This window comes from Oryctolagus cuniculus, chromosome 17 (genome assembly GCF_964237555.1).
Source record: "Oryctolagus cuniculus chromosome 17, mOryCun1.1, whole genome shotgun sequence".
In the NCBI taxonomy this organism is placed as follows: domain Eukaryota; kingdom Metazoa; phylum Chordata; class Mammalia; order Lagomorpha; family Leporidae; genus Oryctolagus; species Oryctolagus cuniculus.
This window is the reverse complement of record NC_091448.1, coordinates 64,132,277-64,153,200: the sequence shown is the minus strand read 5'-3', so window position 1 is coordinate 64,153,200 and position 20,924 is coordinate 64,132,277. Positions and strand designations below refer to the sequence as shown.

The window sequence follows — 20,924 nt, the reverse complement described above, 5'->3', positions numbered from 1 at the left end:
TGAAGTCTCCTGCATGGTTGGGAGTGGTTCACCCTCCACAAGGGATTCTGGAGTTAGGGTAAGTTCTACATCAAAAGGTTGAACTGTGACTTCTGTCAGGGTTGGATGCTGAGCCTGAACCTGGTCTGGTTGTGAAAGTACCTCCTCATGGAGCACAGGAGGTACTTTAGTCTTCTTCAGGGCTGTAGAATGTTCAGCCTTCCTGGTACGCTTTGCATTTATGGTAAGCACTGTGTCCAAAGGCTGAACTGTGATGTGAGGCAATGTTGGATATTGAGCTTGATTATGACCCAGTGTTGGAACTGTCACCCCTTGATGTATTGGAGATTGGGTTACACCCTCCATGGGAGGTTGACTGGAGGTCTCCTGCATGTCTGTAGAGGGTTCAGTCACCATACTGCTGGTTTCTGGAGTTATGGTAAGTCCCAGGTCCAGATGTTGAGTTGTGACTGGAGTCAGGTTTGGAGATGGAGCTGTAGTCTTGCTCAGGTCTGCAGGATGCTCAGCCTCTGTAGTAGGTTCTGTAGTAATGGTAAGTGCCAGGTCTAAAGGTTGATTTGTGACACTGGGTGATAGTGGAGGTTGATTTTGACCCTCATGAGGCACTGGTGGCTGAGCTACAGATTCTTTAGGTGGAGTCTCCTGCACATTTATGGCAAGTTCAGCCTCTGTAATGGGCTGTGGAGTTATTGTAAGTGCCAGATCAAAAGGTTGAAATGTGACGCGGGGTGATTTTGGAAACGGAGCTTGATCCTGAGCTGGTGTTGGAACTGTCACCCCCTGATATCCTGGGGGTTGAGCTATACCTTCCTTAGATGGCCCTGGAAGCTGAACTGGGGCCTCCTGCATGATTGGAGAAAGTCCGCCTTCCATTCCAGGTTGTGTAGTTATGGTGAGTTCCACATCCAAAGGTTGACCTGTGACTTTGGTCAGGTTTGGTTGCTGAGTTTGAAGCTCCTGCTGGGTTACAGATGATTGAGTGTCAGGGAAGTCTTGTGGCTTGGCTGGGGCTACATTTTGCACTGGAGCTTGTTCTGCATTCTTGAGGGGCTCTAGAGGCTCAGCTGGAGAAAGTTCCATCTTTTCAGGCAGTGCTGGAGGCTTGGCAAGAGGAGGCCCAAGCTGGGTTGGAGAAAATTCAACTTGCTTGGTGGGAACTGTAGGCTGGGCAGGTCCTTCCTGCTGACTCCAGTAAGGATAAACTTCTGGAGTGGGCTTTAGGGTTCTGGTAAGGTCAATATCCACATGTTTTGGTTTGGTTTTAGACATCCTTAAATGCTGAGTTCTGAGTATTTCTTCTGGAATATGAGGTGAAAATGTCATATTCATTGGGATAGCATCACTCATCTCTGGGAAGATATCTGAAGGCTGGTTTGTGTTTCCCTGTTGGAGTGGTAATTGGTAAGCACTCACGGGGCGCTCTAGAGGTGGAACGGAAATCCCCTGCTGGCTTGGTGAAGGTTTCTTCAGTTGTTCAGGCTGAGCTGGGACCCCTGGAAGTGGGGAGTGCTCATCCTCTTCTGGGGGCTTTGGCTGCTGAGCTGTGTCTGCCTCCTGGTCTTTCAAAGGCTCATGCTCCGTAGGGAACACTGAGGCGTGAGCTTGGGCTTCCTGATGGATTGGAGAAGGTGCAGCCTCTTCGGGGGCCTGTAAAATTTCAGCTGTTTCCTCCTGCTGGGTCATAGAGGGTTTCTCATCCTGCATAACTTCTGGAGATTGAATTGGCAGTGGTTCAACCTCTTCAAGAGGCGTTGGAGGCAGAGCTGGGACTGAGGCCTGAGTTGTTGTGACCTCGTGGCTGACTGGAAATGTTTCCACTTCTGCTGCAGGTTTTGGTGTTAGGGTCAGCTGCAGGTCTGGAGGTTTAGTAGTCACATTGGGCAAGTCGTACTGCTGAACTTGATGGTGACCGGGAGGTAAAATGGTCACTGTGTGATGACTTGGAGGCTGGGCTGGGACTTCTGTCTTCTTTCCAGAAGATTCAACCTCCTCAGAAGACTCAGAGGGCCGCCTTGGTTGCTCCTGCTCACTGATATAAGGTTCGGTCTCCATAGGAGGGACTGGAGTCAGAGCTAGGGCCTCCAGCTGGCCTGGAGGAGCTTGAGTCTCCACCAGGGCCTCCGCGTACTGAGCAATCTGCTGCTGTTCTCTGAGAGAAGGCTCTGTCTCCACGGGAGGGCCTGGAGGAGGCTGAGTCTCCACCAGAGCCTCCGCATACTGAGCTATCTGCTCCTGTTCACGGGGAGAAGGTTCTGCCTCCACGGAAGGGCGTGCAGTGTGAGCTCTGGGTGCCTGCTGGAATGGGGAAGGTTCCGTCTCTGCAGAAGGGACCGGAGTCGGCTCTGGGGGTTCCTGCTGGGCTGGAGAAGCTTCTGTCTCCAGGGAAGGGCCCAGAGTTTGATATGGGGTCTCCTGCTGGGCTGGAGAGGGTTTGTTCTCTACAGAAGACTCAACATACTGAGTGGGCTGCTCCTGATCACTAATATAGGGTTCTGTCTCCACAGAAGGGCCCGGAGTCTGAGCAGAGCCCTCCTGCTGCGCTGGAGAAGAGTCCCGCTCCATGGTGGGCTCCAGAGTTATGGTCAGCGCCACATCTGCAGGCTTGATGGTAACATTGGGCAGGTTATAACGGTGAACTTGATTCTGATCTGGAGACCAGTCCGTCCCCTTCTGAATCTGTGGAGTCTGAGCTATGATAGTCTCTTCAGGAGATTCTAGCGCTTGAGCTCGGGGATCTTGCTGTACTGGAGATTTGACTTCCACAGGGAGTGCCGAAGGCTTCTCCGGGGCTTCCAGTTGGCTTCTAGAAGGTTCGATCTCTGGAGACTCAGAAGGCTGAGCAGGCTGCTCCTGATTGCTGGAGGAATATTCAGTGTTCACAGGCAGGCCTGGAGGCTGAGCTGGGGCCCCCTGCTGACCTACAGATGGGCTGACTTCCTCAGCATACTCTGAGGGCTGAGCTGTGGCATCGTTTTGGGTAGAGAAAGGTCCAGTCTCCTCAGGGAGATCTGAGGTCTGAGCTAGACCCTCTTGAGTCCAAGATTCCACCCTCCCAGGGAATTCCGGAGTCTGCACTGGGGCCTCTTGTTGGGCTGAGGGGAGTCCCACTCCCTCAGCATGCCCCAGAGGCTGAGCTGGAGCCTGCTCCGTGCTTGGAGTAGACTGAACTTCCTCACCTGCCCCTGAGGCTTCTGTCAGCTCCGTGTCTGCAGGTTTCAGTGTGACGCTGGGGAAGTTTGCTTGGAGAGCTACAATCTGAGGTGAGGATGGAGTGTTAGGATCGTGATACACTGATGCCTGACCTGCTACTTCTGCAGTAGCAAATGGATTCTGAGCGGGGGCCTCCTGCTGCAATGGAGATGCTTCTTCCTCGGGCTGCTGCAGGTCTGCACCTGGGCCCTCTTGCTGGGGTGAAGAAAGTTCATCTGGTTCAACGGGCTGTGGAGGCGGAACTTGTTCTTCTTGCTGTGCAGAGGAGGATTGGATGGGCTCCTGAGTCTCTGGATTTTGAGTCTGGCCTTCCATCAGGAATTGAGATGGTTCAGCCTGCTCAGAGGGCTGTGCAGGTTCTCCTGGGTTCTCCTGGGATTCTGTAGGAAAACCACCAGGATAGACCCCATAGTCAGCCGGCAAAACTTGATTTTGACCCTGAAGCTTGGCCGCTTTGTCTGGAGTTCCAACACCAACCTTAGGAAGCTGTCGACGCCGAGCTAGATCTTTCTTGGGGGTCAGGGGTGAAACAATCAACTTGTTTCCTTGTGAACTCTGACTGTCTAGAGGCGGAACGAGTGCTTCCAATGACTGGTGAGCATTTCCTTCCAGTCGAGGAGGCAGAGCCGGAGGCTGATCCTGATCCCCGTCTAGCACGGGAATGGCCTCTGGTAGCCTCTGTTGTCGAGTCAGCCTATTGAAATACTGGTACGGACCAGGACCAGCAAGCTGTTCTGGCTCTGGGGGCAGTTCCAGAAAAAGGAAGCAAACTCACAGTGGACTCTTGAGGCGAGGTCAGCACCCGGGAGGGAGCAGAAGACCCCAGGTCATCAAAGCCGCCAGGGTCTGCCATGGGTGTGAGCGAGTCAGGCGATTCAGGTGGGACATTCAAGGAGTGGGAAGACCAGGGCTCAGAGAGCCAAGGGATCTGGACTGGGAGCCCCTGGTCTTCCCGCGTGGGGTCTCCTAAGTGATGGGAAAGTGCAGGTCTCCTGTCCTCACCTTACTCGACTCCTGCTCTTTCTGTCCACTCGGGGCTTCTGTACTCTCATTGATATAGGTCTCGGTCCTCCACTGCTCTGCGTCCCATTCTTCCTTGGCTATCTTTTCTTCCTGCTGCTCACTGAGGAGCTTCATCAGGATGCCTGTTTTGGAGATGAGCTTGGCACAGGGCAGTTGCACCTGGGCCTCAGAGCAGTCCATTTTCAGAGTGCGGATGACGTGAGAAATGAGCTTTTTCATGTCCGTGTTGGGGATGAGGGACTGTAGCTGCTGATTCAGCTGAATTTCAAACTGTTGCCCCTGGGACAGCATCACGGGGTAGGTGAAGCCTGCGGGCGTGGTGGGGCTTCAGTGCCCTCGCTGGGGTATTCCCACTGTGTTTCCTTGGTTTGGTCCACAGTCGGCATTAGGTCGAACTCGGTCCCAGCAGAATCTGTAGCTGAAGGATCTGTGTGCATTTTGTCGCCAGGGAGCGTTTCTTCATGTGCAGTGGTGTTTTCTGTCAAAACATTTTCTTCGAAAACACGCCCTCCGGAATGGTTTTCCTCCCTAGTGTCTTCTATAGAAGGTTCTCTCAGAGGAGGACTCCCCTGAGAATGCAGGCCTCCAGGGGATGAGAAAGCCTCTCCGGAGGGGGAGTTTATGAGACTCCGCAGTGCAGGGAACGGAGGCCTCTTCCCAGCCGTCAGCCTGTTGAGGGAATTTTTCCTTCTGAACTTTCGACTCAGTTTGGCCTTGGGGGTTCGGAGGACCAGGTGAGAGCAAGTTTTATGAAAGCGGTAATTCTGTCTGGAATGCCAGATTGGTTTCCCTGCCGCCTTATTTTTGGCTCTAGCATTGGCATCTTCTAAGACAAAAATGGTGTAGGTTAAGTCCTCCTTTGTTGTTGATCTCAGAGAGAGATTTTGCAGGGGAGGTAGAAGGCCTGCCCAGGATGTGTTTCTTCAGGAAAGAGGAGGCTGCAGCCTCACGTTCCTTTGTGAGCAAGGGCTCCGTGTGCAAGGAGTTTCCGGCCACCTGCCTGGGCCTCTGAGCCACTTGAAGCTCCTTCAGCTCCCTGGAGCCTGCTCTCCCAAGCCTTCTTCCCCCAATGCTCTCCGCAAAGGGCCAGGTGCCCCGTCTCCTCCCGAGGCTCTTCCTCATCTCCTGGAGGTGCCTTTCCCGTAAGCCCTTTGGCCCCTTGATGACTTTTTTCACTCTCTGCAGCCTGTACCCCACACTTGGCATGGTTGCCAGGCTGTTCTCCTGTGACGGGGCAGTTTCTGATTTCTTTTGGAGGATTTGAGGGTTAAATTGATGACCTAACAGGATAGGCTGCATAAGCATGGCCTTTTCTTCCTTCTTAACCTTATCGATTTTTTTCTTGAATTACTTCATGTAACAAATTCTCCAGAAAATAGAGCTTTCTCAACTTATTTCTGTAAGGATGAGAGGGCCTTCTTATGTGGGTTTTCACGTAGCTCAGGGACTTATCTCTATCTTGCACATTTGAAAAAAGCAGTGTAATGAATGGTAATAATGTTGATTCTACATTTTGTAGATTTTCCTCTGAGAAATAAGGCAATATATAATTCAGTGCACTAATAACATCACTTTCATCGTTGAGGTCCCGCTGTTCACTCATGCGGCCTGGGAAGTCCATGCTGTTTCTCTCTGATACTGGGTTCCCTGGCTCAATAGTCAGCTGCTTGCTGGTGTTGTTCTTCCGGGCTTGCAATATCTTCATGAATGCCCCCTTTGGGTTCCCTATAGATGCTTCTTCAACTGTCAAAAAAAGAAGAGACTGCTTTTTGGCACAGAAGACTGATGGGACAGCTTTATGTCAGTCCACAGCCCTACACTCTGATCAATTAAATTAGGAGTCAAATCCAATATTTGGGGCACCATTGAGACTTTAGAGAGAAAAGTAAAACCAAACTCAAACCTATGAAATGGCAACAACAAAGGAGAAAAAGATATTTTTGAGAGTGGCATTCAAAGAGTTCGCAGTGTTAAAAAGCAGTAACTATGATCAGTATTATTTCATTGGTTTCCAATGACCAACCACTCCAGGCTTAGAATAAGGCTGGAGGACAAATGGCCCCACCCAGCTGCCCCTTCTGTGGCTCTGCCCCTGCTTCTCAGCCACATCATTCTACAGTCCTGCCTCATGCTGAGGGAGCACAGGCTTCCTCCTTCCCTCCCTCCCTCCCTGTGGCCCTGTGTTCTTGCTACCATCACAGGTGTCCATGGCAAGAGATAGGCATGTAAGGGGAGTGAGGGCAGAGGTGGTCAAGCCAAGGGGCCTTGCTCCTCACCTCAGTGTGTTCTTTCCCACCCTTGTAAAGGGAGATTAACAATGCTTGTCCTTCTCACCTCTTGAGATGAAGGGAATAATATAATTGGTAGGAAACTGGTCTGGAAGGTGAGCAACACTGTGTAGATGGGTATACAGTTATCACTGTGCTAATGCCTCAGATCCCTGACTGAGATCCGAATTCAAGCTGTCTAAGGAAGAAAGCGGTCACATTTTGGAAGTCACGACATCAGTGGTAATAACCCTCATCTACAGAAGGATACTTAAAATTACCCGAGTGTTCTGTGGATAGAAAAGCGTGAGACTCAGAGCAGGTTCAGAGTTGGACAGTCTACAAGTGCATGGAGGAGCCTTCCGACTCCATCAGAGCAGCCAGGCAGCCATTTCTGGTTATGGAACCAGAAACTCCCTGGCTCCAAATAAAACAGCATCACTTGTACTCTTTTATACAAGTGCAAAAACAAACAACCGCGGTGAGCAGTGTAGACCTGTTCTATAAGACAGAGGGCCCTTGAGGCCCAACACATAGAAAACCAGTTTATAGACTGTGTGCAAATGAGTTATCATTGAAAAGCAAAGCACCCAAGAGCACAGAACACCACGTGTGTGGTTCCCAACATTGCTTCCTTCCCCTTCCACCTCTTTTCCATGATCCTTTCTGCATATGTAAATTACATAGCGGTAACTATGTTATTAAATTACATAGCGGTGATTGCGAACCTGACTTTCAGCAAGGGAGCAGTGTAGCAATTTAGGGAGTTTAAATCTGAATGAATGAATAAAAATTCAGCAATTAATTACATTGTTACTTTAAACTTGACCCTAAAATTTTAAAATAAGAAATTTAAAACAAATAAATATTAAAAAAAAAGATCCTCAGGAAGTTCCGACTCACGGCAATGTGTCGTATTTGGCAGGCATTCATTGTCACAGTGAAGCTTGACGGTGTTGCAGACAACCTCGATAGTATGTTTAAATTGGCAGAGGCAGCAGGCCATATGGCTGGGTAAGATCCTATGAATAGAGACAGAGAATTAAGTTACCTGTAAAGGGGTTCCTTGGGTGGGTCAAACAGGTGAGCCAAGGTGCCAGCAAAGGAGTTCTTGAGGTATGTGGCCAGGACATTTGGGTAGGAGCCTGGTGGCCAATTGTTGGTCTTGAATATGAGAATAAAGGAAGGAGGGAGAGGTGGCCCAAGGAGGCATAGGCATGGAAGTGGGTGTGGTGTATCCAAAATAAAGTCAACAGGGTGAGCATTGGGCACCATGGATCTGTCGTTTGACTCAGGGGTGTCTCCTTCCAGTTCACAAGTCTCATTGTGGGTTGGGAGTGCACAGGAGGACTTCCCCCAACCTCTGGAGTACTCTTCTCCATCCCTGTTGGAAGTGTTCACTATTAGAAACTACTCTGGTCCCAGAAAAATGACTGACTGCAGTAATTGTTGGAAAAGATGTGGAGAAAAAGGAACACTCGCTCACTGATGGGTGAGTGAAAGTAATTTGAACAGGCAGGTGTTTAGCTCAGCCATGAAGATGCTGCTTGGGACAAGCACATCCCCTTCTGGAGTGCCTGGCTCCATTTCTGATCCCTGTTTCCTGCCAGGGAGTGCCCTGGGATGTGTCAGGTGGTGCTTCCCTAAATACCCAGAAATGGAAAGACTGCAACTTATGGTAGGTGTGTGTTTTTAAGAAACTGTCAGTCTATTTTCATTATATTTTTTTCAAATTTATCATTTCGAAAGTTTCTGTGGAAGGAAGAGAGAGAAACACACACAAACACATCTTTTCTTTTTTTTTCTTTTTGACAGGCAGAGTGGACAGTGAGAGACAGAGACAGAGAGAAAGGTCTTCCTTTTGCCATTGGTTCACCCTCCAATGGCCGCCGTGGCCGGCGCATCGCGCTGATCCAAAGCCAGAAGCCAGGTGCTTTTCCTGGTCTCCCATGCGGGTGCAGGGCCCAAGGACTTGGGCCATCCTCCACTGCACTCCCGGGCCATACCAGAGAGCTGGCCTGGAAGAGGGGCAACCGGGACAGAATCCGGCGCCCCGACCGGGACTAGAACCCAGTGTGCCAGCGCCGCAAGGCGGAAGATTAGCCTATTGAGCCACAGTGCCGACCACATGTTTTCATTAGGTAGTTTACTCCCCAAATGTCTGCGACATGCAGGGCTGGGCCAGGCCAAAGCCAGGAGCTCAGAAACTAGTTTGGTTTTCCATGTGAGGAGCAAGAACTCAAGTCCTTGGGGCATCACCCACTGCCTTCCAGGGTACATGTTAGCAGGAAGCTAGGGTGGAGCAGAGCCGGGACTTGGATCCAGGCATTCTGATGTGGGATTGGAGTATCCCAGGTAGTGGCTTAACGGCTGCACCAAATGCCTGCCATCGTAAACAGTTTAATTTTTATTTGTTTTATTTTTTAAAGCTTTTATGTAATGAATGCCAATTTCATAGGTACAACTTTAGGAATATAGTGTTTTTTCCTCCATACCTGCCCTCCCACCCCCACTCCCGTCCTACCTCCTACTCCCTCTCCCATCCCATTCTTCATTAAGATTCACTTTTGATTGACTTTATATACAAAAGAGCAACTCTATACTAAGTAAAGATTTCAACACTTTGCACCAACCCCCCACCCCACAACATAAAAAGTACTGTTTGAGAACAAGTTTTGCAGTTAATTCTCATAGTACAGCTCATTAACAGAGGTCCTACATGGGGCGTAAGTGCAAACAGCTTAATTTCTAATACCCCCAAACTGGAACAACCTAAGTGTTCACAAATAGGTGAATAGATAAACTATGGTAGGTTCATATAATGAAATGCTATTCAGCAATAAAAGGAAATTAACTCTTGGTACACACAACAACAAGAGTGTCTTAATCATGTTGAGTGACAAAAACTGGTTAGAAAACAGTGCATACTGTTTGTGGTTCCATTTCTATAAACGTGTAGAACATGCATAATAGCCCATAGTAACAGTAAGAAGGTCAAGGTTACATGGAAATTGGATTGGGGAGCGCAAGGAGGGATGGAAGGGAAGAATGATAAAAAAAAGCACAAGTTGAGGTGGCGGGTATTTTGCTGTGGTCATGGCCTATGGTATATACATCTATCCACATAGGTGGTCCACTGTGTCTATTATTTCTTCATCTCTGGAACTACTATGAAACTGCTCAGAGGAAAGAAGGAAGGGAGGAAGCAAGAGAGAGGAGGAGGAAGGGGGAGGGGTGGGAGTGAGGGAGCAGAGGAGGGAAGGAAGGCTAATGATTGAGTCCACATGAGAAGTATGCTGCTTGTGATACCCACATCCTGTATGGCAGTGCCTGGGTTCTCGGTGTACTTTTTGTACTATTCTTTACTTTTCTTGGGGGATTGAATTATTTTTAAAAATATTTATTTATTTATGTTATTATTTATTATTATTTTTCACTCTCCAAATGGCCACAAAAGCCGAGTGGAGTAGCTGGGATTCAAACTGACATTCCAATATGGAGTGCCGGCATCACACGTGGTGAGTTACCTTGCTGTGCCACAAGGCCTGTCCCTAGTAGGTTTGAGTATTTTTAAAATAAAATTGGCAAAAACGCTAACAAAGCTAGTTGGTTATCTTATTAAGAATTATTGAGCCGGAGCCGGCGCCGCGGCTCACTAGGCTAATCCTCCACCTGGCGGCGCCGGCACACCGGGTTCTAGTCCCGGTCAGGGCACCGGATTCTGTCCCGGTTGCCCCTCTTCCAGGCCAGCTCTCTGCTATGGTCAGGGAGTGCAGTGGAGGATGGCCCAAGTCCTTGGGCCCTGCACCCCACAGGAGACCAGGATAAGCACCTGGCTCCTGCCTTCGGAGCAGGCCACAGCGCGCCGGCTGTGGCGGCCATTGGATTGTGAACCAACGGCAAAGGAAGACCTTTCTCTCTGTCTCTCTCTCTCTCACTGTCCACTCTGCCTGTCAAAAAAAAAAAAAAGGAATTATTGAGCCGGAGCCACAGCTCAATAGGCTAATCCTCCACCTAGCGGCGCCGGCACACCGGGTTCTAGTCCCAGTCCGGGCGCCGGATTCTGTCCCAATTGCCCCTCTTGCAGGCCAGCTCTCTGCTGTGGCCAGGGAGTGGCGGCCATTGGAGGGTGAACCAACGGCAAAAAGAAGACCTTTCTCTCTCTCTCAATGTCCACTCTGCCTGTCCAAAAAAAAAAAAAAAGAATTATTGGAGGCTGTTTCAGGGAGATAAAAACAGCCTGTTTAATAGGAGTGAGTCCTCAATATTATACTTAAGCAGTATAATGTAGTGATTAGGAGTACAAATTCCATCACCAGATTAGGTTCACATCTTAGCTCTGCTAATAATATGATCTTGGGCAAATGGCTTAGACTCTGTTTCTCAGCCACCTCATTCTGATAGCACCTACCTCTAATGAGATGTGAGGACCAAATGAATCAGCACTTGAAATGTGCCTGACACGTGTGAGTGTGCAACACAAGTTAGCCACTCTAGTTATTCACTTGCAAACCACTACCTGCACAGTACTGATGCTCTCCCACCTTGGGTTGTTTGGGGGCCTTCTCTGAGGCAAAAGGATGACTTTATTAGGCAAACAGAACCTGTGTTTCATGGAAACACGAAGGCTGTGGGTTGGGGGCACAATGTATAGAGTTTAGATTAACACTGGATACACTTAGTGGGCCAGGCTCTTTCTAACCAATAGAATAACCAATGGTTGAGTTGTTACAGATGACTAATGTTACTTCTTTGGGTCCAGAGAAAGCTTCATATAGAAAGAATGCACTCAGAATGCTAAGCTAGTGTTTTACTAGACTTCAATTCTAACAGGAAATTTTCGTTAAGTCCTTTCTACCCCTAACTTCGTATTTTGAAAATTTTCAAGCCTACAAAAATATCCGAAAGATTGGTGTCATGAGTTTACATGTTCTTTCACTTAGATTCAACTGTTGCTAACATTTTGCCACATTCACTTTCCACGTGTGTGTCTCTATGCACTTCTTGGACAAACCATTTGAGAATGAGCTGTAGATATGATGACCTTTTCTTGCTAAACCTGAAGTCTGCGTCTCCTAAGAACAAAGGCATTCTCCTGCATATCCACAACACTATTATCACCCAGTCAGCTTTAACATTAACATCACCGTCTATTGTGGTCCACATGCAGGTGCTCTCAGTTGTCCCAAACATGTCTTGGCTACTTTTAAATCAGGCACTGCATTTTATTTTCATGGCTCTTTAATTTTCTTCAGTTTAGAACTGTTCCTTTTTTGCAGTGTTTCATGGCATTGGGATTTTTGAGGCATTCAAATCAGTTGTTTTACAACATGTACCTCAATTTATCTTTCTAAGGCCAATGTGAATAAATCTTCCAGCCACTGGTTCATGCCCCAAATGGCCACCGCAGCTGGGGCTGGGCTGGGTTGAAGTCAGGAGCCAGGATCCAGGAGCCAGGAACTATATTCAGGTCTCTCCTGGGTGGCAGGGGGCAAGCACTTTGGTCATCCTGTGCTGCTTTCCCAGGTTCATTAGCAAGGAGCTGGATGGGAAGTGGAGCAGCTGGGACTTGAACTGGCACTCCCATATGGGATGCCAGCATCACAGACAACTTCACCTTATGCCACAACACCAGTGCTGGGCCCCAAATCATTATTTTTAAAAATATTGGCAAATCTGGGCCGGCACCATGGCACAGTAGGTTAATCCTTCACCTGTGGTGCCAGCATCCCATATGGGCGCTGGTTCTAGTCCCAGCTGCTCTGCTTCTGATCCAGCTCTCTGCTGTGGCCTGGGAAAGCAGTGGAAGATGGCCCAAGTCCTTGGGCCCCTGCACCTGCATGGGAGACTGGGAAGAAGCACCTGGCTCCTGGCTTCGATCAGTGCAGCTCCGGCCATTGTGGCCATTTGGGTAGTGTCTCTCTCTCACTGTCTATAACTCTATCTGTCAAATAAATAAATAAAATCTTAAAAAAATATTGGAAAATCTTTTGAAATTGCTAATGACCTGAGGTATAGCTTATTCTTACTAGATAAGACCATTGCACATTAATATGCTATAAAGGGGCCAGCGCTGTGGTGTAGCAGGTTAAGCCTTCACCTGCAGTGTCAGCATCCCTTATAGGCACGGGTTCAAGTCCCAGCTGCTCTGCTTCTGATCCACCTCCCTGCTAATGCACTTGGGAAAGCAGCAGAGGATGGCCCAAGTGCTTGGGCTCCTGCTCCCACATGAGTCAGAATAAGCTCCGACGCCTGACTTTGGCCTGGCCAAGCCCAGGCTGTTGTGGTCTTTTGAGCTAGGAACCAGCAGATGGAAGATCTTTCTCTCTCTCTGTATTTCTGCCTTTCAAATAAATAAGTAAGTCTTTAAGAATGCATTAAGGACCATCACTTATGAGTCATGACACAAGTGAGCTGGCCTGCTTTGTCTAAACTCCTGAGGACTTCCAATAATGAACTCCAGTGTAACAATTGCTTTCAGGTTTTTATAGCCTTGGTTGCACATGGCTCCAGAAAATGCTAGCACTTTTCCTGTCCACTGATGGTCAAGTATGAAAAAAGCAGCTAGAACACCACAGCCTTGGCTAACTGAGAAAGCTTGTTGATGATGAGAGCTTTGACTCTTTGGAGAGGAAGGCCTCTCACTGACCTGGGAGGATCCACTGTGGCAGATGCTGCCCAAGGTTGAGGAAGAGGAGGCTAGAGCAGAAACCAATGGATTTGATGATGTGGGAAGTTAGTCAAGGAGGTGATCTGACAGAAGTGATTAGGGCAGGGTATGCTATGAGAGGCCTTTCCCCATTCTTATCTTGTGGAGTCCGCTTGACTAGCCTTATCATAGTTTCTGTTTAGCTTGTCCAATTGGCAGGGGGGAGGTCACAATGGAAGTTGCAGTGAGTTTATGGTAAAATGTCAGAATAGGGCTCTAAGGAAATCCTTTTTAAAACTTCAAAACTTGAGATACTTCAAACTCTGCATGAAAATTAACTAGAAAGGATCATGGACCTAAATGTAACTCTACAGTTTCTACAAGAAAACAGGAAAAAATCTCTGTAACTTTAGATTAGACAATGGGTTATTTGAATGATTTTTTTAGGAAAGGCACAATAAAAGGACAAACCATACAAGATAAAAAGTTGCTATAGGCTCAGCAACATTAAAAAATTAACTTCTACTCTTCAGAAGGTACACTTAGTAGAGTGAAAGGATAACTCACGGCCAGCGCTGCGACTCAATAGACTAATCCTCCACCTAGCGGCGCCGGCACACTGGGTTCTAGTCCCGGTCGGGGCACCAGATTCTGTCCCGGTTGCCCCTCTTCCAGGCCAGCTCTCTGCTCTGGCCAGGGTGTGCAGTGGAGGATGTCCCAAGTGCTTGGGCTCTGCACCCCATGGGAGACCAGGAGAAGCACCTGGCTCCTGCCTTCGGATCAGCACAGTGCGCCGGCTGCAGCACGCCAGCCTCGGCGGCCATTGGAGGGTGAACCAACGGCAAAGGAAGACCTTTCTCTCTTTCTCTCTCTCTCACTGTCCACTCTGCCTGTCAAAAAAAAAAAAAAAAAACCTCCCTAAGATTAACATCAAATTACTACATGGGAACAGATTTGAATAGACACTTGGTAAAGATACTTGCACAACAGTATCGTCAGTCATTAGAGTAGTGCAAGTTTAAACTGCAGTGAGTGTACCCAAGGTGCCAGCGTTAGGATGACTGAGTCCCACATTTGAGCACTTGCATTTGATTCTTCTCTCTGGTTCCTGATTCCAGCTTCCTGCTAATATAGTTCTCCTGCCTTTCTTGGGCTTGAGAAATTGGGGTTCCTGCCACCTACATGGGAGGTCTTGGTTGAATTCCCAGCCTTCAACTCCAGCTTCAGCCCAGTGCTGGTCATGGTGGGCATTTGGTGAGAGAACTGATTGACTCTCAAGTAACTATTTTTAAATACTAAAAAAAAATAGAGATTCCACTATATATCTACTAGCAGAAAAGCTACATTAAAAAAGTTTTGTTTTTTAACTTATTTGAAAGAACGAGAGAGAGAAAGAGAGAGAGAGAGAAAGATTGACCTTCCATCTGCTGGTTCACTTCCCCAAATGCTGATAACAGCCAGGGTTGGGCCAGGACTATGCCAAGGATATAGGTCTCAGTGTGTGGGTCTCCTACATGGGTGGCAGAGACCAGAATACTCGAGTTACCATCGGCTACCTCCCAGGGTGCACATTAGCTGGAAGCAGAGTAGCTGGGACTCAAACTTGGCACTCTGATACGGGATGTAGGCATCCCAAGTGGTATCTTATTTATTTATTTATTTGACAGGTAGAGTTAGACAGTGAGAGACACAGAGAGAAAGGTCTTCCTTCCGTTGGCTCACCTCCCAATCACCCCCCAAATGGCCGCTATGGCTGGAGCTGCGCCAAACTGAAGCCAGGAGCCAGGTGCTTCCTCCTGGTCTCCCATGCGGGTGCAGGGTCCAAGCACTTGGGCCATCCTCCACTGCCTTCGCGGGCCACAGCAGAGAGCTGGACTGGAAGAGGAGCAGCCGGGACTAGAACCCAGCGCCCATATGGGATGCCAGTACCACAGGCGGAGGATTAGCCAAGTGAGCCATGGTGCCAGCCCCCCAAGTGGTATCTTAATGCTGTGCCACAACATCCAGTTTCTAAATTTTTGTTAAAGTTGAAACCTGAGGACTGGGACAACACATGTTGCAACTGCCACTCTCGAACATTGTTGGTGAGAGTGCAGACTGCAGCAGCTACTTGGCAAACAGTTTAGCTGTGTGTTAAACAGTTCAATATACACTTAGTAGGTAATGAACTGTCCTACCCCTAGATCTTTACACCAAAGAGATGAAGCCACATATTCATTTACAGACCTGCATGTGAGTGCTGTTAGTGGCTTTATTTATAATTGCAAAAAGTTGGAAAACACAGTTCTATAAGCTGATGAAATGGATAAACTGGTGTAACTACACAATTGGAATATTACTCAGCAATAGGTAGAGGCAGCAACATGAATAGTAGTTTAATCTCTAAAGGATTATGCTGAGTAAAGGAGCCAGACACAAGAGGCTACACTTACTACATGATTTTGCTTATAAGACACTGTGGAAGGAAAAACTACAAGAATAGAAACAGGATGAGTGGTTTGCAGGGCCTGGGTCTGGGGATGGGAGGAGACGATTGACTGGAAAGGACCATGAGGGACCTTTTTGGGTTGATAGAAATGTTCTACATCAGGAATTTGGTGGTGGTTACATAACCACGTGTTTGCCAAAACTCAGCAAACTTTACAGTGCGAATTGAAATACATAAAAATTATACCTCCATAAGCCTGACTTAAGAAAACACATCTACAGACTTACATGGAAATAAACCTAAGAAAAAGATACCTTACAGTTTTTCCAGTTGAAGAGTCATCATGAGAATGTTCTCAACTGTGGTAAGTGGTACTTGTGTTGTTCCCAAGTCTCTGAAGGAGAAAGCCCAAACATTCACGGTATGGACCTCAATAAAAAGATCTGTCCTTAAAAAGGTTGTTTCAGGAAGATGTGGTTACATCAGTTTTGGCTTCTCTATAAAGCAAGACAGCTCAAGAGTTTGTCATGGAGACAGTTCCAGAAAGCCCTGGTTGAAATGACTTTACTATTTGCATCATCAGATTAATGACCTTGGCATTGAAGAGTAGAACCTACACCTTTTTCTGCCATTGTCTTATTTTTCATTTTATACTACACTGACCTCTTTTAATTCTTATTTTTTCTTTAAAAAATTTACATCTATACCTCTTTGCTTGGGATAGATGGTATTCCTAACATGTATTTGCATGTAACACTGTCTCGCCCTGCCAGCTGTCTTTCCCATGATAAATTCTTTCTCAGTTCTTGCCTCAGTCAATAACTTTTTTCAGTAACCTAATTTAAAATCATGACTTTTTAGCCTCAATCTCAAATACTTAATGTTTGATGAAAATAAAAAAAGATTATTTTCATACTTACAGATATTTTAATGCTGGCAGTTTAAAAAGATACGAATCTTCAACATTTGTCAGAGGATTACGATTGAGATTTCTGAAAAAGGCAATGGAATTAAAGGAATCGGCCATTTCAGTAAGCACAAGACTGTATGAGAAATTATATTCTTTTTTGTGTAGACATTTTAGGCTTAAAATTACTTTCTGTGTACTTACAAATCACCCTTAGGATTCAAAAAGCACTTGTTCTTTGGGAACTATCTATGTCTCCTAGAGGATGAATGGAGAAGAGAAAGAGAAAAGATACAAAAAAATGCATAATAAACACAAAATATGCCAAAGAACTTTTTAGGTGAAAAGCCTTAGAAGTGGAGCCAGTGTTTTGCCTAGCAATTAACACCCAGATTGGGATACCTACGTCTCAAATCAGATGCCTGGGTTTGATTCCCAGTTCCAGCTTCTAATTGCAACTTCCTGCTAATGCAGACCCTGGGAGGCAGTGGTGATGGCTCAATTGGTTGAGTCTCTGCTATCTACTTGGAGACGTGGACTGGTTTCTGGTTTCCAGCTTCAGCCTGGGCCTGGCCTAGCCTAGCCTGAGCCATTGCAGGTATTTGGGAAGTGAACTAGTGGGCGGGAGCTGTCTGTGTCTTAAAAAAGAAAGACGTATAGAAGTGACCACACTGATAGGGAAGCCCTTTTTTGTGTAGGAAACACTAATCCTGTGTTCTCCATAATTCAAGGTGCTTGCCTTTCATCTTTGGAAATTTTAAACAAGCCATGACTTAATTCATTTAGTTGATGGAAAAAGAACCCACGTCAAAGCCATACTCTTGCCACGTTCTTCCACTGGTGTTCTCATTTCGCATCACACATCATCACATCACATCACATCACATCACATCACATCACATCACATCATCACGTCACATCACATCACGTCACATCACGTCACATCAGTCTTTGTTACGTTGCTTGTCATCACCTGTTGGCCTGTCAGTCTCCTGGCCTGTAGCTCCTTGAGGGCAGGGATATTGTTATTGTCTTTGTTATGCCTGTGTGTGGCATAGTGCCTGAAATTTACTGCATGGTTAATAAATATTTGTTGAGTAAAGAATTCACATTTTGTTTCCCTACCAATACAGTGAATAAATTCATGTTGTGGGAAATTTCATTCCTAAATGCTGTAATAGATTTTTAAAGTTTTTAAAGCAAGCAAACAAAAACAGGTAAAAAAAAAACTGCCTTTAGTTTAACTCTACTCAAAAACGTACTGTACTGTTACAGACTGTGAAAATAATAACTCTTACAGATGATATTGATTTGGCTGCCAAGCATCTGTGTTCAGCATTCAACACTGGATGTTCCCAGTAACCTCTGTGATAGGTATTGTACCCCAGTAGCCTATTGTGATATATATTGTGCTGAGTCACAGAGGCTGTGTAACTTGTTGTAGGTCACTGCACTTGTAAGAAGCAAAGCTGGAGCTGGAGCTCAGTCCTGCCCCAGACTGTGTCTAATATGTGTGCAGAAAAGGGTCCAAATATTTGTCACTTTAATCTGAAGCTTGAGATGACTAAATATAGAAGTACTTTGAAAATTTCATCAACCTTCTCAGGATAGCACTCATGAAAATTAGTTTCTCTTTTTATTCCTTTTCCCTAATCTTATCCCACAATTAGATATTTAGCTCAGAGTCATTGAGACTAGAGATTTAACAGCATGTTGTAGGTGACATCAGTGGAAACCTATGTAAACAGTGGAGTGAGAACATCTGAAAATTTATCCCTTCATAAAGGGAACAACAAAATGGTAAAAGTGGTCAGAATCAAGTTTTTGATAATTCTGGAAATTTAACCAAAGGCTTGCAGCAACCTGTGGGGCATTTACTCAAGAAAATTGGCTGACTTTCTCTAAGAATAGTGAGATTTGTGTGGGTTTCGTGTATTTAACTTGCCCTAGACAGTTCCTCCCTGGCAAGCTCAGTGGTAGCCTTAAAAATAGGCTTGATAGCTTATGACAAGAGCCTCAGGTGATGACTGATGTCATAAATAAGAGTGTCAATTGTTAAATCAACAACAGGAGTCACTGTGCACTTACTCCCCATGTAGGATCTCTGTCCTTAATGTGTGGTACTATGTGAATTAATGGTATAACTAGTACTCAAACAATACTTTATACTTTGTGTTTCTGTGTGGGTGCAAACTGTTGAAATCTTTACTTAGTATATACTAAGTTGATCTTCTGTATATAAAGAGAATTGAGAATGAATCTTGATGAAGAATGGGATGAGAAAGGGAATGGGAGATGGGATGGTTGCGGGTGGGAAGAAGTTATGGGGGCAAAAAGCCACTATAATCCAGAAGTTGTACATTGGAAATTTATATTTATTAAATAAAGGTTAAAAAAGAAACATCTGCTTTAGGAATAGACTGATGTCTTAGTAATATTTGGGTTTAGGTTTTTGGATTGTGGGTGAATTTTATTTTTAATTTGTTGCTTCTCAATTTTTTTAAAATTATGAGATGTATTACTTGCATACTCAAAGTCATATGTAACCATGTGAATGTTGGATAATGTTTGAACTTTGTCCAATTTATTTTGTCTACATTTGAACCAAATCAGGAATTATAATGAGAGAAAAGAGAAGTATGTGTAAAATGAGCAAAAAAAAAAAACCTCCAAACTCTCCAAAATAAAAAAAAAAAAATAGCCTGTATGCCCAGTATCAGAGAGAGGGAGAGGGATAGAGGGACAGAAGGAGGGAGGGAGGGAGAGAAAGAGAGAGAGAGACAGAACAGAGACAGAGAGAATGGAAATGAATGGAGATAAACATGCAGAATGAAGCCTCTCTCAGAGGCTGTTTTTGGGAAATAACTACAGGCAAGTGCTTCACCATGGAAGCTGTGTGCGATACTGGATAGCAGTTGGGACCAAAAGATAGTCTATTCAAAAAGCTTAACATGGGAAGCTGAGGAATAAGATGTTCATTAGAACTTTGAAACACACAATATACCCTCAGGACACTGGAAGATGGTGGAATGTATTCCTGTGAATTTGGAAGGCCTTACACATATCTAGGGCTATAAGCTTTGCCAGGAAAGACCTAAAGAGGCCCTGACTTCTTTATAACTGGCTGATCCTGAGGTTCTATGCATGCAGGAAGTAAAAGAAAAGACAGCCCTGGACTGCCTGGCTAAGAACAGAAAGGACACAGTACAACGTGTACTTGGAGCTCTTTGACAAAAGCTGGGAGAACTGTTGATTCCAGACTTGTAGGGAGTTCTCTATTCAGTCCTGACCCCCAGGCTAACCAAGTGGAGACTTCAATGGCCACACATCATAAGTAATACAAACTTTATAGCATTGGTTCAGAAAAGTGGCTAGATAACAGCAACTGCTACAACAAGCATTAGTAACACCAAACTGGAGACAGGAATCTAGTTTTTGGAATTGCTATATTATTTAAAATGTTCATTTTTTTATGAGAGCGAGAAGGAAACAAAATATGGCTCATACTCAGAGGAAATTCCAGTTTCAGTAAAAAACTATCCCTGAGGAGCCCAGACATTGGACTCACTAGACAAAGACTTGATTCAGTTACTGATAATAAGTTCAGAGGTGGGTGTTGTGGTGCAGAGGGTTAAGCTGTCACTTGGGATGTCCACATCCTACCTGGCTTCTGACTTCAGCCTCCTGCTGCTTCACGTGCTGGGAGACAGCAGCTTTGCCTCAAGTGTGGGAGCCCCTGCCAGCCATGTGGGAGACCCAGATGGTTTTCCAAGCTTTTGGCTTTGGTCTGGCCCAGCTCTGGCTTTTGCAGGCATTTAGGGAATGAACCAGCAGATGGAAGACCTCTCTGTCAGTCACTACCTTTCAAACAGATGTTAAAATGGAAGTGATGAGTGAGGACACCCTTGTTTAAGAAAGTATAAAGGAAACCATTTAGTTTTGTTTAGTAAAGAACTAATGAAAACTATGCCTCATCAAATGGACCATATTAAATATGGAAATTACTTTAAAAAGAGGGACAGCTGATTGGTGCAGCAGTCAAGACGCTGCTTGGGACATCTGCATCCCATAGCAGAGTGCCTGGGTTCAAGTTCTGATTCCACTCGCAACTTCAGCTTCCTGCTAATGCAGAGTATTGGAGGAAGCAGGTAATTTCACCCACAGAGGAGACCTGGACTGAGTTCCCCATTTCCTGTTTCAGCCTGCCCCAGCCCCACATGATAGAGATAGTTGGGGAGTAAAACTGTGGGTGGAAGATCACCATCTTTGTATGCTTTCTAAATTAAAAAAAAAAACACACAGAAATTATAAAAAGGAGCCAAATAGAAATTGAGGAGTTGAAAAACATAGTAATTAATATGGAAAATTCACTAGTGAGTGTCAGTGGCAGATCTGACTAAGCAGAAGAAAGAATCAGGAATTTGATGATAAATTGAGATT

At 46.0% G+C, this 20,924-nt stretch overlaps 2 protein-coding genes across 12 annotated transcripts in view; both read right to left on the bottom strand.

Moving 5' to 3' along the window:
- Positions 1–485: 485 nt before the first annotated feature.
- Positions 486–3,525, bottom strand: LOC138845931 (leucine-rich repeat-containing protein 37A-like). The gene is made up of 3 exons (XM_070059982.1): positions 3,303–3,525; positions 1,804–2,918; positions 486–521 (listed from the first exon to the last, which is right to left on the bottom strand). The coding sequence occupies exons 1-3, from the start codon at positions 3,523–3,525 to the stop codon at positions 486–488; spliced, it is 1,374 nt and encodes a 457-aa protein (XP_069916083.1).
- Positions 3,526–4,324: 799 nt separating this feature from the next.
- Positions 4,325–20,924, bottom strand: part of LOC138846279 (leucine-rich repeat-containing protein 37A3-like) — a 38,571-nt gene continuing 21,971 nt past the window's right edge. For 10 of the 11 annotated variants that reach the window (XM_070061639.1, XM_070061640.1, XM_070061641.1 and 7 more), the window contains exons 6-9: positions 16,498–16,569; positions 15,897–15,971; positions 7,404–7,522; positions 4,325–5,976 (exon numbers count right to left, since the gene is read on the bottom strand). In XM_070061639.1, coding sequence (XP_069917740.1) covers positions 5,561–5,976; positions 7,404–7,522; positions 15,897–15,971; positions 16,498–16,569 — 682 coding nt within the window. In that variant the 3' untranslated portion in view covers positions 4,325–5,560. The remainder of the gene's footprint in view (positions 5,977–7,403; positions 7,523–15,896; positions 15,972–16,497; positions 16,570–20,924) is intronic. The other variant, XM_070061642.1, reaches the window with a different exon arrangement.

Bases quoted from the DNA above. Each gene is read 5' to 3' on its own strand.
- LOC138845931 (XM_070059982.1), bottom strand. From the start codon at position 3,525: ATGGAAGGCCAGACTCAAAATCCAGAGACTCAGGAGCCCATCCAATCC. The intron at 2,919-3,302 runs GTCAGGCATCAG...GCCCATCTGTAG, and splicing joins TGCTACTGCAGAAGTAGCAG to GTCAGCAGGGGGCCCCAGCT. The intron at 522-1,803 runs GTCAGCCACGAG...CCATTACTACAG, and splicing joins CAGAAGTGGAAACATTTCCA to AACCTACTACAGAGGCTGAG.